Below are 14,035 nucleotides of genomic sequence, written 5' to 3' on the forward strand. Positions count from 1 at the left end.
GCTTCCTCGGCGCACCTTGTGACGCGCAAGGCGGCGCCGCCGGCCCGTGAGCAGTAGTGATGTTCCGGGTGGTTCTGCGCGGCGCCTCAGCGCTTGCCGGGGGTAGCCGCCTCAAGCTTGTTGCGGGGACGGCGGTGGAGGCACGTCAAGGGCCGGGTGAGGAAGGGCTAGCGGGCGGCCAGATGTCTAGCCGACATGGGGCAGCACCTGTCTCTACCTTTCCCTGCCCTGCCCGCGCTCTGCACCGCTTCCCCCGCTGCTGTCGGACTACAGCACTCATGTTGCTCTCAGCACAAGTGCAGGATGCGGGGATGGAGGGGTACATTCGGTCTTGGTCACGGTGGAGTTGCCCGCATAGGGCTCCCTCTCGAAACGGCCCCGTTTCTGGCGAGGAGGATCGCGGCCTGGTAGGGCTGGAGGGAGATTCGTGGCGGCGGGAGGAAAGAGTCTTTCTATTGGGATTCTCATTCCTGGCCGCTTTTCTGCAGGCTGGTTTAAAAGAGGGCAGGAACTGAATAACATCTGGCCGTTCACGGTACAAATTCGCCTGCCCTATTTCAGTTTCGCGTGCCGGGAACCCAGCGCTTTTGTTCGATCGTGCATAAAAATATTTCGAAAACACTGCCCTGAGGTTAAAAACAAGCAAGCACCGAGCTTGTGAGCCTTTTTCTTCTTCTCCGTCTTCTTGAAGGGCAGGCAAGGAGAAAAACCAGCTGGTTCTTCAAAATGGGAAAAAATGCTCTTAGACTAACAGGCTACTTAATCTCCCCACACAGAGTCTGGTTAATTTTTGTTACTACATGACTTCCAGCAAGAAGATGGTACTGCATTGTCTCAGCGTGTTGTTCTGAACTGGTTCTGTATACATTTTTTGTCTTTTCAGGGAACAGCCCTTTCCTCCAAATCAGAGAATATGCCAGGCCTGTCCAGAAAAAAAAAGAAGGTATATATTATAAATTGTTCAGCTGGCTTCTCATTGTGCCTTCGGGGAGGAAAGGCAGAACATAAATTAGTAAATGGTTGCTTTGGATTCTGGTTGCTGAGGATTCTTTGTTTCTATGGATTTGAATATTTGTCTGTAATCCTAAGCCCTGATCCATTGAAATGGAAAAATAAAAGGTGATAGTAAATTGTGATACCTCCCTCCCTTTCATATCAATAAACACATTGGCCCAGAAAATTGGAGGGCTAGACTTCTGAACAATTGATCTTACAAAAGTAGCAATTTCTTCCACTTCCTTCTTTCTCCTTACCACCAGTGAATTGAGGGGGACCTTGAAACTCTTAAAATTCCATTTTGGAGGTATCTACAGATACCTGTTTGGCCACTTGAGAAAAATAATTGCTGAACAAAAATTTATAACAAGAGAACAATTCTGTTTCAAGCCCTTTCTTTTTAGCTATCTCCAGCCATTTGGATGATCTGCCTGGTACAACGCTGAGGAAAGATTATGCCAATGTCTCAGCTATAGACAAGTAAGATTTGCAGGGATTGGTGGGAAATGGGTGGGGGTGGGAAAGAGGGGAACAGAGTTTCTAGTGCCTCTTGGTAACAATTCTGTCATTTGCCTTATTTTACAGTTGGAAGGAAAAAAGCTCCCAAGATACAATCACACAAAATACCCACCCTTCATATATGATCTGTTAATATTCTCTGGGGGAAAAAATGGTCCCTTCAGCATTACTTTTATATATATATATATATATATATATATATATATATATATATATATATATATATATATTACATATATTATATATTACTATATATATATATTACTATCTATATATATTCTATATACTATATATATATATATCTATATATATATATTACTAATAGATATATTACTATATATATATACTATATATATATATATATATATATATATATATATATATATATATATATATATATATAAATGGAATGAATAAAGCGCGTTCACCAGGAGAGTTTAAAGTTAAAATACTTTAATTAAAGTATTTTACTATACTAAAAGGTTGCCAAGCTTTCGTTGGGAAAACTCCCCAACATCTTCAGGGCTATATATATATATATATATATAAATTTTCTAGTTTTACAATCAAACACTTAATAGACAAAGTGTTGTCTGGGTCCGTTAGTAATTCAGTTGTATATATTAACTTCTTCAATCTAGATCCAATATTACACCATCAAATATTTCTCTATTTTTCCGATAATACCTGTTTTCCCACACTAGACAAATACAATTCTTATTGTTATTAATAAACATACAATTGAATATCAACATCTTTGTTACATTTTTCTCATAATATCAATATTAGTTTTAGATAACTTTTCTAACCAAAATATATCTTAATTGCATTTGCATTTAATATCCATATGTTCAATCAGTATCCTGTTTTCACTTTTTTTTAAAAAAAATTAATTTCCCATCAGTGTTCAAAATGTCTCTATTGTTTATAATTTCAAAGTACCGTATATGCCGCCGTATTAGGCGACCCGGCGTATAAGACGACCCCCGTCTTTATAGCCGGGCCGCATTCCTAGAACGTCGTCTTATACGCCGGAAACTACCAGTATTTCCGGCGTATAAGACGACTCGGCATATAAGACGACCCCCGTCTTTGGCGCCGATTTCAGCGCTCGCGGAAGTCGTCTTATACGCCGGCATTTACGGTAAGTTATATTTGGGTAACTAAAAGTTTCCCTTATTCAAACTTCTTAATGTTTTCCTGTTTCCCTTCTTGTACCAAAATCTAATATTCTAGTTACAAATATTATTTTTCTAGTTATGATAATACTTCTATTTCTAGCAATTATCTATTCTCCACCATATTCAAACATCTAGTTAATATAATATCCCATCTAATGGATCAAAACCTCTATTTTCTTTCTTTGCCAACTAACTTTTCAAGTCAATGCATTTCAATCATTAAATAATTTTTCCTCTATTTTTGTGTATATTGTTTGGAATAAGAAAGATTATTTAGTTTAAAGTATTTTTGGAAAAACAAACCCACTGATATTCATTAAACAGCCTCCATCCTTCTCCAATTCCCCACAGTTCTAACAGTTCTGTCTTCCATTCAATCAGTTCCTCTTCCTTTTCCTCAAATATGTCCTGAATTCTTGATTGGTAAGATGTCTTTTCCATTTCCGATATTATCACTCCGTCTTCTAGTTCTTCAGTTGTCTGAATCTATCGGTTGGTTCCTTCCTTTAGGTCCTCAATCTTTGGATCTGCTTACTCTAGCTTTCCTTCTATTTTCTGGGTTGCTAGTTCCTTCCTTGTAGTCATGTTCTGGGTTTGTAAATTTAGATTAGAAAATTGTTCTTTTATCTCCTTTGTGTTATTTCTAGTCTCATCATGAGCTAAAGCAATAGTCTCTTGTATTAATTTTAACATGGAGAGAATTTCTGATCTTCATCCATATTTTCTTGGTAGTATGTCAAACTGAAGACTTTGGGGACAGATGTTAGAGATGGTTTCTCTACATTTACCATTTAAAGCTGAGTATGGGACATCCATTTCATTTTTTGTAGGTGGTCTTTATAATAAAAATTGCTCATCAATCAAGGATTTGTAATCCAAAATACTCCATCTCAAGCAATGAAGTGTATTTCTCCTGCAGGGAAATAGTTCCACAACACAGCTCTAAAAGTCAGGTAATATTTATATTCGTAGTTCAGTTTCAAAATAATTCATCGTCTCTGCCACATCATAAGCAGCCCCAAATATTTATTTTCCCTTTTCCCAGCTGTGAAAGCTTTCAAGTCAGCAAGAGTCTTATCTAAATCTGGACTTCAAGCCAAGTTTCCTTTAGGCATAACAAATTGTAGTGCCATAATTTGCCACTAGATGTCATTAGCACCATTTTCCAGCTTTTTAAATCCCAATTTGTAATATAAACTTTTCAAATCTCTTTAAAAAAAAGTCTCAAAAGCACTTTTAGTCCCCAAATTTCAAAGCCATAAATGTATATTAATTCCAAATTGATCTTGTAACAGTAATTAATTCACTGTTTTTCTTTTCCTGAGGGAATGGGGGTGAAGATTCCCCTTCCCTCTCTCATCGGGGAGGGTGCTTTGGGCAATTATTTCCAGGAAGAAGTCCTAAAGTTATAAAGGTCTCACCCAGTTTCATCCATGTTGCTGAAAGGTTGCTTGTTAGTGCTTATTGTCTTCTGTTGTCAGCAGCTTCTGACTGGCTACACGAATGTAGCCAGTCTTTCCTCCATCGGTTTGGAAGGCTTCCTCGGATCAAACGGAAGGGCCACCGCCTCCCCACGATCAACGAGGGTCCCATCCTTGCTTGTCGCCTCTATGGGGCAACTTTCAACTCTTTCCAGGGTCCCCAGCAGGGCGAAATCGACCACAAAAGATGGAGCGCCGTCTCCCTGCGCCGCTTCCGCCGCAACTTCAAAACCGGAAGCCCCTTCAGCATTACTTTTAATTTCCTTTGCTGCATCCTAAAAACCATTTGATGCCAGTGGAAAATGCTAAACCCCTCAAGAGATAAATAATAATAATAAATCTGTGCTTTCCTGCAGGGTGGGTGATGTTGTCAGAAGAATGCTGTCTCTGGAAATGGCAAGTCAGGTTAGTTTTTGTTTTCCTTTTATAAAAAGTTTGGGATTTACCAGCAAATACTGCTACAAAATAACCCTTTAAATCAGTGGTTCTCAACCTTTTTAATGCCGCAACCCCCCCCCCAACCGGTTGTAAGTCGAGGACTACTCAACCGGTCATAAGTCGAGGACTATTCAACAGGTGCAGCACCGTTGCAGAATGGGACTTTTGGTGGGCTCAGCAGGGCAGAGACAGCCTGGACAATTCCTATTGGCTTTTGAAAGCCAATAGAATTGGACTCTATTCAAGAGAGTCTATTCTATTGGCTTTCAAAAGCCAATAGAATAAAAGGGAGTAGTACAGCTAAGGAAAAGGGGGGGGCGAATGGCAGACTGTGTTTGGCGACCCCCGTGAAATGGTCGTTCGACCTCAAATGGGGTCCCGACCCACAGGTTGAGAACCACTGCTTTAGATCACCTTAGGTCAGGGAACAGACATCACAGGAGCTACCAGAACTCTTGTTTTATTGTTTTAGGCTTGAGGGTATAATAATAGAATATGAAAAGCCTGTCAAAATTTTTCTCTCTCCTTTTGTTCTAAAGAAAATTAAGAAGGAGTTTTCTTCATCTCCTGTCTCTCTGGGCTCAGCTGATGTAATGGTCACTGAATTTCTTTTTCAAGGCTGTTCTCCATTATTAGTATCCTGTGAGAGTTCCACAATTTACCTTTGTAAAGTATCCACAAGTATCTGCCACGTTTGCCTGATAGGGTGATCAGTATTAATTGCTTTCAGTACTGCCTTCACTTTGTTTAAATCAAAAACATGGTATTGTAGAGTTCAAAAGCATGGTATTGGGTTGAATTTCTCAATGGGTGTGTATTTTTTTTAATTCATAGAATGCAAAACATTTCAAATCAAAGTATCTGGAGACTGTAATCTTTTATGTTGTTATCCCATTTAGCATTAGTATACAGGTAGTCCTCAGATTATGACCATTCAGGACCATTCAGAATTATAATTGTGCTGAACAAAGAGGATTTATGGTGGGTCTTGACGTTTCAGCTTTCACAATGTCCCCACAGTCATGAGATTACCATTTCTACTCAGGGTTGCTTTGGATAGTGAAATAGGCACTATATAAACGTAATAAATAAAATTTCTAATGTTCCTGCTAGCTTCCCACAAGTAAAGTCAGTGGGAAAGTCGGCAAGAAGTCGGAAGTTATGATCACATGAAATTCTTGCTTAATGATCTGTACAGTCCTCATGACAGCAGCCAAGACTACAAGAATTGCCATTGTTAAGTGATGTGATTACGTGACATGCTTTACAATTGAATTGCTTAGCATCAGAATTCCTGGTCCCAATTGCTGTTGTAACCTAAGGGTTGCCTGTATACCAACAGTCATGATGTTTGTGAACTTCAGTGTTCTTCATGACTCTGTTTGCAGAACATACTTAATCAGCTGACCAAATCAACCCATTTCTGAGTTTGTATAATTCTTCTTAATCATAAATTTGGTTAGTACAACAACACGTCACAACAATTGTAACAAAAGTTTTTGAATGAAAAGAATCTTAGTATTTATTTATTTATTTATTTATTTATTTATTTATTTATGAGACTTATATACCGCTGTAAGTGCAAGCACTCTCTAAGCGGTGTACACCAGTAAGCAATGTATATATATATATACAGTTCACCATGGAAACAGAAACTAACAACCAACTTCCCTTCCTGGATGTCTTAGTCTACAAGAAATCCAATGGCTCCCTAGGACACACCATCTACCAGAAGAAAACACACACAAACCGCTATCTGCACGCTCTCTCACACCACCACCCAGCACAGATCAACTCTGTAGCCAAGACACTCATCTCCAGAACAAAACGCTTAGCTGACGAACAACACCTAAAACCCGAACTACACACTCTCACCAATGTACTAACATCCAATGGATTCCATAGAAATAAGATTACAAACCTAATCCAAAAAGAAACCCCCACTAAAATCCAAGACAAAGAACAAGAAAACGGCAAAGCCATCCTCCCATACATAAAAGGCATCACAGACAGAATCAGTAAGATCCTCCATAAACACAACATCAAAACAGCATTCTGCACAAACAGAAAAATATCCACCATCCTTAGAAACCCCAAAGATAAAATTGAATTAGAAAATCAAGGAGTATACGAAATCCCATGCACCACTTGTCCCACCACATACATCGGACAAACCAACAGAAGAATAAGTGCACGCATTGAAGAACATAAGAACTCAGTCAAAAAAGAGGAACCAACATCTTCCCTGGTCCAACACCTTAAAGCCACAGGACATGAAATTGACTTTAAAAATACCAGAACCATTGCCAAAAGTGAACATTTTAATAACAGAATAATCAGAGAAGCCATCGAGATAGAAAAACGCCCACACAGCATGAACAAGCGAGATGATACCTCCCGCCTACCAGCCATTTGGAAACCCGCCCTTATTGACAAACGACTCCCTAACACAAAAAATGATACCAGACCCACACTCACAAAAACCACACAGGATGTCACCACCAAACATCCACGCAAAAAACAAACCCAAAGCCACACTGACTATGAGGCACGACCACAAACCAGAAGCCAGACCACAGCTGCATCATTAGCCACTTTAAACCCCCCCCAATCCATACATGAAGCAAACTGACACCCTCCATGAAGAGGAAGCACGACCACGAACGCGAAGCCAAGGAATGGCAGGGCAGCCCAAAATCTTGAATCCCTCTGCAACTCAGACTAACCTGAGCACAACCAAACAGAACACTCCCCCAGCCAATCAGAGCACAGCCAACCCCCCAGCCAATCAGAGCACAGCCAACCCCCCAGCCAATCAGAGCACAGCCACGCCCCTAACCAATCAGAACACACCTCCACCCAATCAGAACACAGCCAAGCTCCCACCCAATCAGTTCATACCCCCACTGGCAGTTAAAAGGAAGAAACAGCTAAGACCACACATTGCTGCTCGAAGCACGAAGCTGAAAGCACCAGCCTGAAGATGACGAATGGGACTTCGTCGAAACGTCGCCAAGACACTTCCAATTTTACGTGGGAGAAAACCCGAACAACCAAAGACCTACATATATATATATATATATATATATATATATATATATATATATATATATATATACATATATATCCATTGCCCCCAACAATCTGGGTCCTCATTTTATCTACCCCGGAAGGATGGAAGGCTGAGTCAACCTTGAGCCGGTAAGATTTGAACCGCTGACCTGCTGAACACAGTCAGCTAAAGTGGCCTGTAGTACTGCACCCTAACTGCTGCGCCACCTCGGCTCTTACAGTATGCTTTACAAATCTCAGATGCAACTGATTTGATTAAGTGTGAACAGTCCATATATAATTTTATGGGTTCTGTGATAGCAAAATTCCCACTTTCTTCTATAGTAGGCAAGTAACTTTGAGGTCCTTTCCCTCAGGATTTTCATCTGAAGCCCTAGATGGAGCTGTACTAATATGCTGTATATGTTGAGAAACAGTCCAAAATATTGTCCTCCATTCCCCAAGTATCACCAATGTCTTCTTGTGCCTGTAGAGGGAAAAAGTGAAAATGAAGAAAGAGCAGCTGGCAGCCAAAGTCCGCAGGAACCCAAATGACTGTGGATCTGCAGAGGTTCAAGGTAGGCAGAAATGTGGAAGCTATCCCTCCTGCCCCTTAGCTCCACAGCTGCCAGGAAGACTGGGCATCACCCAATTGTGTTTTGGAAGGGCCTAATAGACATCTGGAGAGTTATGACTTTCAATTTGTAACTGTTTTCAGGAACTGGTTAAGCAGATGGAAAAAAAATCTCCACCACAAGCTATACTTGTCTATGGAAGGGTGGATGTGAAGTATTGTTGGATACATCTGAAAGTTGACTCATTCCTTTTCATATAAAAGGAAAATTTTATATGTTTTTCTATTTCCCCAACATCAAAGTCTATACTTCTGCCAGTGTAATTGGATACAGTTGCTTTGTATAATTAATGAGAATATATATGTTTTCTTAATGGCCTCTAAGTTTAGAATGTAGGTGGTTTGAATTAGGTTATGTGTGTTTGTGTGTGTCAGTTTTTGTTTGTTTGTTTTGTTTTCATTTCTTATAAGACTCAGTGCCTTGTACCTTGTCAGGACCCACTTCAACTAATCATCCAAAAAAGCAGAACTCTTGAAACAGGCATTGTCTCAAAAGGAACTTTTATTAGGGACTAGTCATAGCAGGGAATGTAATGCGAGATCTGAAGAAAAGCCTGCATGAATGATATAATTAAAGCAAGCAATATGCCCCCCTCCCGCCAAAGTCATAATGTCCGTTTGAACTCCAGCCAATCCACAGATGGCCTGGTGAGCAGCTGATTTGCACGCAACTCAAGGTCTTCTCCAGCTTTCTTTCCTTGCAATTTTCTCCTATATAAGGAGAAGCATTCCATACTCAGGAGAAGGAGGCCAGACCAAGAAAGAGGAAAAGGAAAGTTACCAACATATTCCCCCCATGCACCCCCTCCCCCAACAGAATGGCAGGCCCCAAAAGAAGAGAAGGCAAAAGAAAAGAGGCGAGGGGTTTGGGGATCTGACAGTATCCCACCCTAGCAGGAATTTGGCATGACATCCAAGATGAATGCTTCTTCCTCCTCCTCTTCTCAAGCAAACTTGAATTATATTCAACAATAATTTTACCATTTACCCAGAAGCAGATAAATTGTTGCTGCTGTTCCTTTCTGTTTTGGCCTCTGGAAGAGAAAAGAAGTGGTGCCTGATTCACAGATCTTTGAAAGAATAAGTTAAAGGAGATGGAGGATATTTTATCTTCCAAGGGATGTGGTAGTCACCCATATGCCTCTGATTATGTAAAGTGTTAATTTTCAACTTCAATGAAAACAATTTCCTGAAAACTTATATAAGACAGTTTAAAATACTGATTAAGGGGCCAAGAGACTTTAGGACAACTGCACTCTCTCAGCCCAATCCACCTCATGGGGTTATTATTCCACGGCAAATAGGAGGTGGGAGCATTGGATGCATCATCTTGCACAAATGTTGTTTTGTTATACAAAATAAAAGAAATGTAAAATCTAATAATAAATTTAAAAAGTAAGATCAATAGTAATTACTTTATACAAATACCTATCTACAGGCTTTTTGTATCAAAAAATGCAACAGAAAAGGAATGAGAGAAGGAAGAGGCAATGAATTCTTAAAAAATATAGTCCTTATGGTGATTGGTTGGACTAGAAATGAGATGCCTAATAGAGCTGATTATTCTGCTGATATGGTCCTACTTCCTGTTTTCACACCTCTCCCTCCAGACTCACTCTGACTTCTTTCAGTAGAACAAAGAAACAACAGGGAACTAACTCAGTTCCCACATGTAAGACTGTGCTCCCTTTCACCGAAAAGAAAAGCTGCCTCTTAAAAGCATGTCTGGCTGCTAATGTTCATGTGTACTCTTTAAAATAGGAGAAGAAAGTATAATAGGAGCGTTTCTAACTTTTTTTCTTAATGTTCTAGTTGCCCATCTGACAGCCATGATCCGCACCCTCAAAGAACATCTGCATATGCACCCCAAGGTATGATTCTTTAAAGCATTTAAGCTGCTTGTTATGTAACCTCTATAAACACTGTGTCTCCTAAGCCAGCAGATTTTGTTGAAAAGCACTGCAATCAAATGGATGGCAGAGAATTGGATTTCTGGCAGTCCTTATTGAATGTAAATATCTTCAGATGCAAAGTAGTTCATTCTTCAAATAAACCTCCCAAAATTCTATATAGATGCATACCCATCACACTATTGTTTTCTTATGGAGCTGCTAGATGATGTTCCTTAACAGACGATCTGGAGAAGCTAATGAGAAAAGGGGGGAAGCTAAAACCATCGGCTATTTCTCACCCTTTGTTCTCACCTTGCAAACTGTCCTTTTTTTCCATCATGTCCATCTATCATTTTGTACGTTGTTCTTTCATCATTAAAATTTTGGACTTTTCTTTTTTGAGGACCCAAAGGTGCTTTTTAAAAAGGGAATTGGACCTTCATTTTTCCTTGAAGACATTTCATTTCTTCAGTTCTGATTGAAGTGTCTTGGATGAGAAGCGAAACGTCTTCAAGGAATAAAACAAAGTCTAATTGCCTTTTGAAAAAAGCAGCTTTGGGACAACCATGACGTGGATGACTGAGAATCTCCATGGACATCTTTTTTGAGTATTTCAAAACAGCATCCGAACATACCTTGCTCAGTCTTCCCTTTCCTCACAATCCATTCACTCCTCCTTCATGAATTTATTTTGCAATTCAGTTTTCATTCATTTTATCTACCATGTATGACCAAGCTGCCCCAAAATATATATTTTCTGTCAGTCACTTCTATATTTAGCCCTCATTTATCATCTTTTTGCTCTCATTCAACTTTTTATGTTTCTCTTAGCATGCCTAGCTCTCATTTCTTAATATAGTAACAAAATGGATAGAAAAATACTTGCAAACAGCCACCTTTTTTATTTTTTTCAACAAACATTCCTTTAAAAGTCACATGTATCCATTACCTTTCCACTGGTACTTCTTAAATGTTATGCTTCTTACACCTTTAGGGGCACAAATTGTTCCCTTTTTTGCCACTTAAAGTTGTTCACACCCAGTTTACTTTGTCAAATATAAGGTTTTGGTACCTTAATTATTAGATCATACTGTCTAAAGTTTCTTGCAAATTTTTCAGTTCTCAGCCACAAATACAGTATCATCTGCATGCAAATGTTCGTGCAGATTCACACTTCCACACTGCATTTCTCTGATATCACCATTATTCCTTATACATTTAGCCATAAATGCATCAAACAGTCAAGGGAATCTCCCACATCCTTGCCTGACTGTCTGTTCAATGTTGGATTGCCTCCTTCCATTTTTTTCTCAGTCATCCTTCACAGGTAATCATTGAATTATGACAGTTCACTTAGTGATGGTTCAAAGTTACATCACTCCCATAAGAACTTATGACACAGTCCTAAAGTTATGAATGTTGCAGCACCACTGCAGTCATTCATCCTTACAACTGACCACAGAGACACTGCAACATTTCCCCTGCCTATTTCCCCTCCCCCCTCCCCAGGACCTAACAGGCACTGGGCCTATGGATACCCACTTTGCGAAGATCTCCATGATCAAGTGAGCTGTCTCCTTTCCAGCCTCTCTGCTGTGGTTTCTATGCTGGCTCCCGGAGCTCTAATAGCAGAGCAGTGAGAGCAGAGTCAGAGCGGGACCCTAGGGAAGAATGTGGTATATTAATAGGTGGGAGGAAGCTGAGTTTGTTGGCAAGCTGAGAAGCAATAATGGTCACAACAGCATAATTGCGTTTAGAATTTGACATTTATGTTTTGTCATTTCATTAAGCATCATTTTATATAGATTGTGATGACTCGGCACAGCACAGAGGCAATGCAGTCAGCTGGCAATTCAAGCCGCCCTTTAATTGTTCCAAATTTTCCCCAAATGCTCCCACATTTTTGGCAAGGAAGACATACACACCTTCAACCGCCTCTGGCTGCAAATAGTTTCACATACAGTCTGATTAGGAATTTACTCAAGGCCACAGAGATAACAAGGAATGACACTTACATCATAAACCTAATACTTGCCTGAGCAGTTTCAAAAGGGAAGCCAAAATACAGTCCAAGATCTTTGAACATCCAAGCAATGTTGTCAGCCAGTCCAATGGTCAGAGTTTCCCAGTTTCCAAGCAGAAGTCACAGAACAAGAGATCAGCAACAACACACACAAAACTCCAAGGAATCAGCATTTGTTCCTGACAAATGCCTCTCCCCACAGCGTCTCCTTAAATCTCAGTCTCCAGGTGTGTCTTGTGGAGAGGGGCGGGATGCTCTCTTCCCGGGTAGTTGAGCTTGCCTGCATTGTTCCCTCCTTCTCTCTGCTCTCCGTGCTCTAGGATCAGGTGGGGGTGGCCCTTGCTCATCGCCTGAACTCTGTCTCTCCTGTTCATCCTGTCCCAATCCTGAAGGGCCCTGGCCTGCCTCGGCCTGCTCTTCCCCACATTCCTCTGAAACCACAGACACCTCTCCCTCAAGGGAGGCATGACACAGATTCTGTTAATGTAACCATGGAATTCTGTAAGATTGTTTTTTTCATTTGTTTTCAGGCAGCCTCTCCATTCATTCTGTAATGAGAATAACCTGTCTTCTAATATTATTCAGGATTCAGCCTTTTTCCCCCTACATTTATTCGTCTTTCACTCCAATTTCTTTTGTTTTTTTTTCTTCCATATCCAGTTTTCCCAAAAATTCATTTTTGATGCTACCAAAAACTAATTGCTATCACATTCAAAACTTTGTATCATTCTTGCATTATTGTTTTAGCCATCCAGTCATCTCCGACTCTGTGACTTTATAGGCAAGTGCTCTCCAGGCTACCCTGTCAAGCAGAGCTTTCAGTTGTTCATCTTTTTATCGGCTTTGATGGAATCAAGCCAGTGTGTTCTTTGCTTGCCCTTTCTTCTTGATGCCCTAAATATTCCTAGTATCACTGACTTCTCTAATTAATTTGCATGCAGGACATGACCAGAGTAAATGAAATCAAAGTCAATCATTCTTGTATATCACTCACTAATTTTCTCAATTTTTATTCACAGATGATCCAACCAGATGCTTTTAAATTCATTTTTTTTCATGTGTAGAGTTAGGCTTAAAACAAACATAGCCTTTTCTAAACAGATACTCCTCAGTCTCCTTTTCATTCATGCCATATAGTTGTGGAGTGGACAGTGCTGAAGCTGGTGGCAGCAGTGAAACAGCACATTTTCCAGGGCAGTTGCAGAGATGAATTTATTATTTTTTAAAAAACATCAGCTGGTCATATATTGTATGACCTGCTCTGTGGATTCCTTCTTTCATATGTACCCATAACAATCAAGTTGATGTGAATTAGTACTTCCCAATGTACATTTTAGGCATAATTAAGCCTACACCTTCCTTTCCCTGCATATATCCAATAATTCCATAAGAGTAGACCATCTTCATTCAACTCTGTTGCATCTTCCCACTTTCATCATTTCACAAAGATACATCATGGCTATTTTTCTTTTGGTCATTTAATTTGATTATTTGTGCTCCTTGCATGCACTCTTCTGGCATTCCAAATTTCAGTTTTCCAATACCAAGGTCATCAATAGATATATTGATATTGACCACCATCACCATAAAACTTTACATTAACATGGAGATGGAGTTCAGGTTACCAGCCTGAATTGTTACTATGCCACATATTTTGATGTTCCCTGCTAACTCCTAGTCAGTTCTGGCATATTATGGCAAATTTCTAGTCCAAAGACTTCATTGCAAGCCAGTATTCTATTGCCTGCATCTCATAAACTAGACCAGTGGTTCTCAACCTTTCTAATGCCGTGACTCCATAATACAGTTCCCCATGTTGT

The 14,035-nt window shown here is 39.9% G+C and overlaps 1 protein-coding gene and 1 long non-coding RNA gene across 4 annotated transcripts in view; one reads left to right on the forward strand and one right to left on the reverse strand.

The window, feature by feature from the left end:
- MRPS15 (mitochondrial ribosomal protein S15) overlaps nt 1-14,035 on the forward strand; it is a 15,425-nt gene continuing 1,390 nt past the window's right edge. The window contains exons 1-6 of the mRNA XM_039327550.1: nt 1-156; nt 884-943; nt 1,401-1,476; nt 4,534-4,582; nt 8,160-8,244; nt 10,113-10,171. Coding sequence (XP_039183484.1) covers nt 60-156; nt 884-943; nt 1,401-1,476; nt 4,534-4,582; nt 8,160-8,244; nt 10,113-10,171 — 426 coding nt within the window. The 5' untranslated portion in view covers nt 1-59. The remainder of the gene's footprint in view (nt 157-883; nt 944-1,400; nt 1,477-4,533; nt 4,583-8,159; nt 8,245-10,112; nt 10,172-14,035) is intronic.
- Nucleotides 8,785-14,035, reverse strand: part of LOC120300975 — a 16,549-nt gene continuing 11,298 nt past the window's right edge. For 2 of the 3 annotated variants that reach the window (XR_005554790.1, XR_005554791.1), the window contains 2 exons: nt 11,735-11,853; nt 8,785-9,334 (listed from right to left, as the gene is read on the reverse strand). This is a non-coding gene — a long non-coding RNA (uncharacterized LOC120300975). Of the gene's footprint in view, nt 9,335-10,504; nt 11,854-14,035 lie in introns of all 3 variants that reach the window. The other variant, XR_005554795.1, reaches the window with a different exon arrangement.

The sequence above is a fragment of the Crotalus tigris genome, unplaced genomic scaffold, assembly GCF_016545835.1.
Source record: "Crotalus tigris isolate CLP2741 ecotype Arizona unplaced genomic scaffold, ASM1654583v1 scf7180000017614.5298720, whole genome shotgun sequence".
Lineage (NCBI taxonomy): Eukaryota > Metazoa > Chordata > Lepidosauria > Squamata > Viperidae > Crotalus > Crotalus tigris.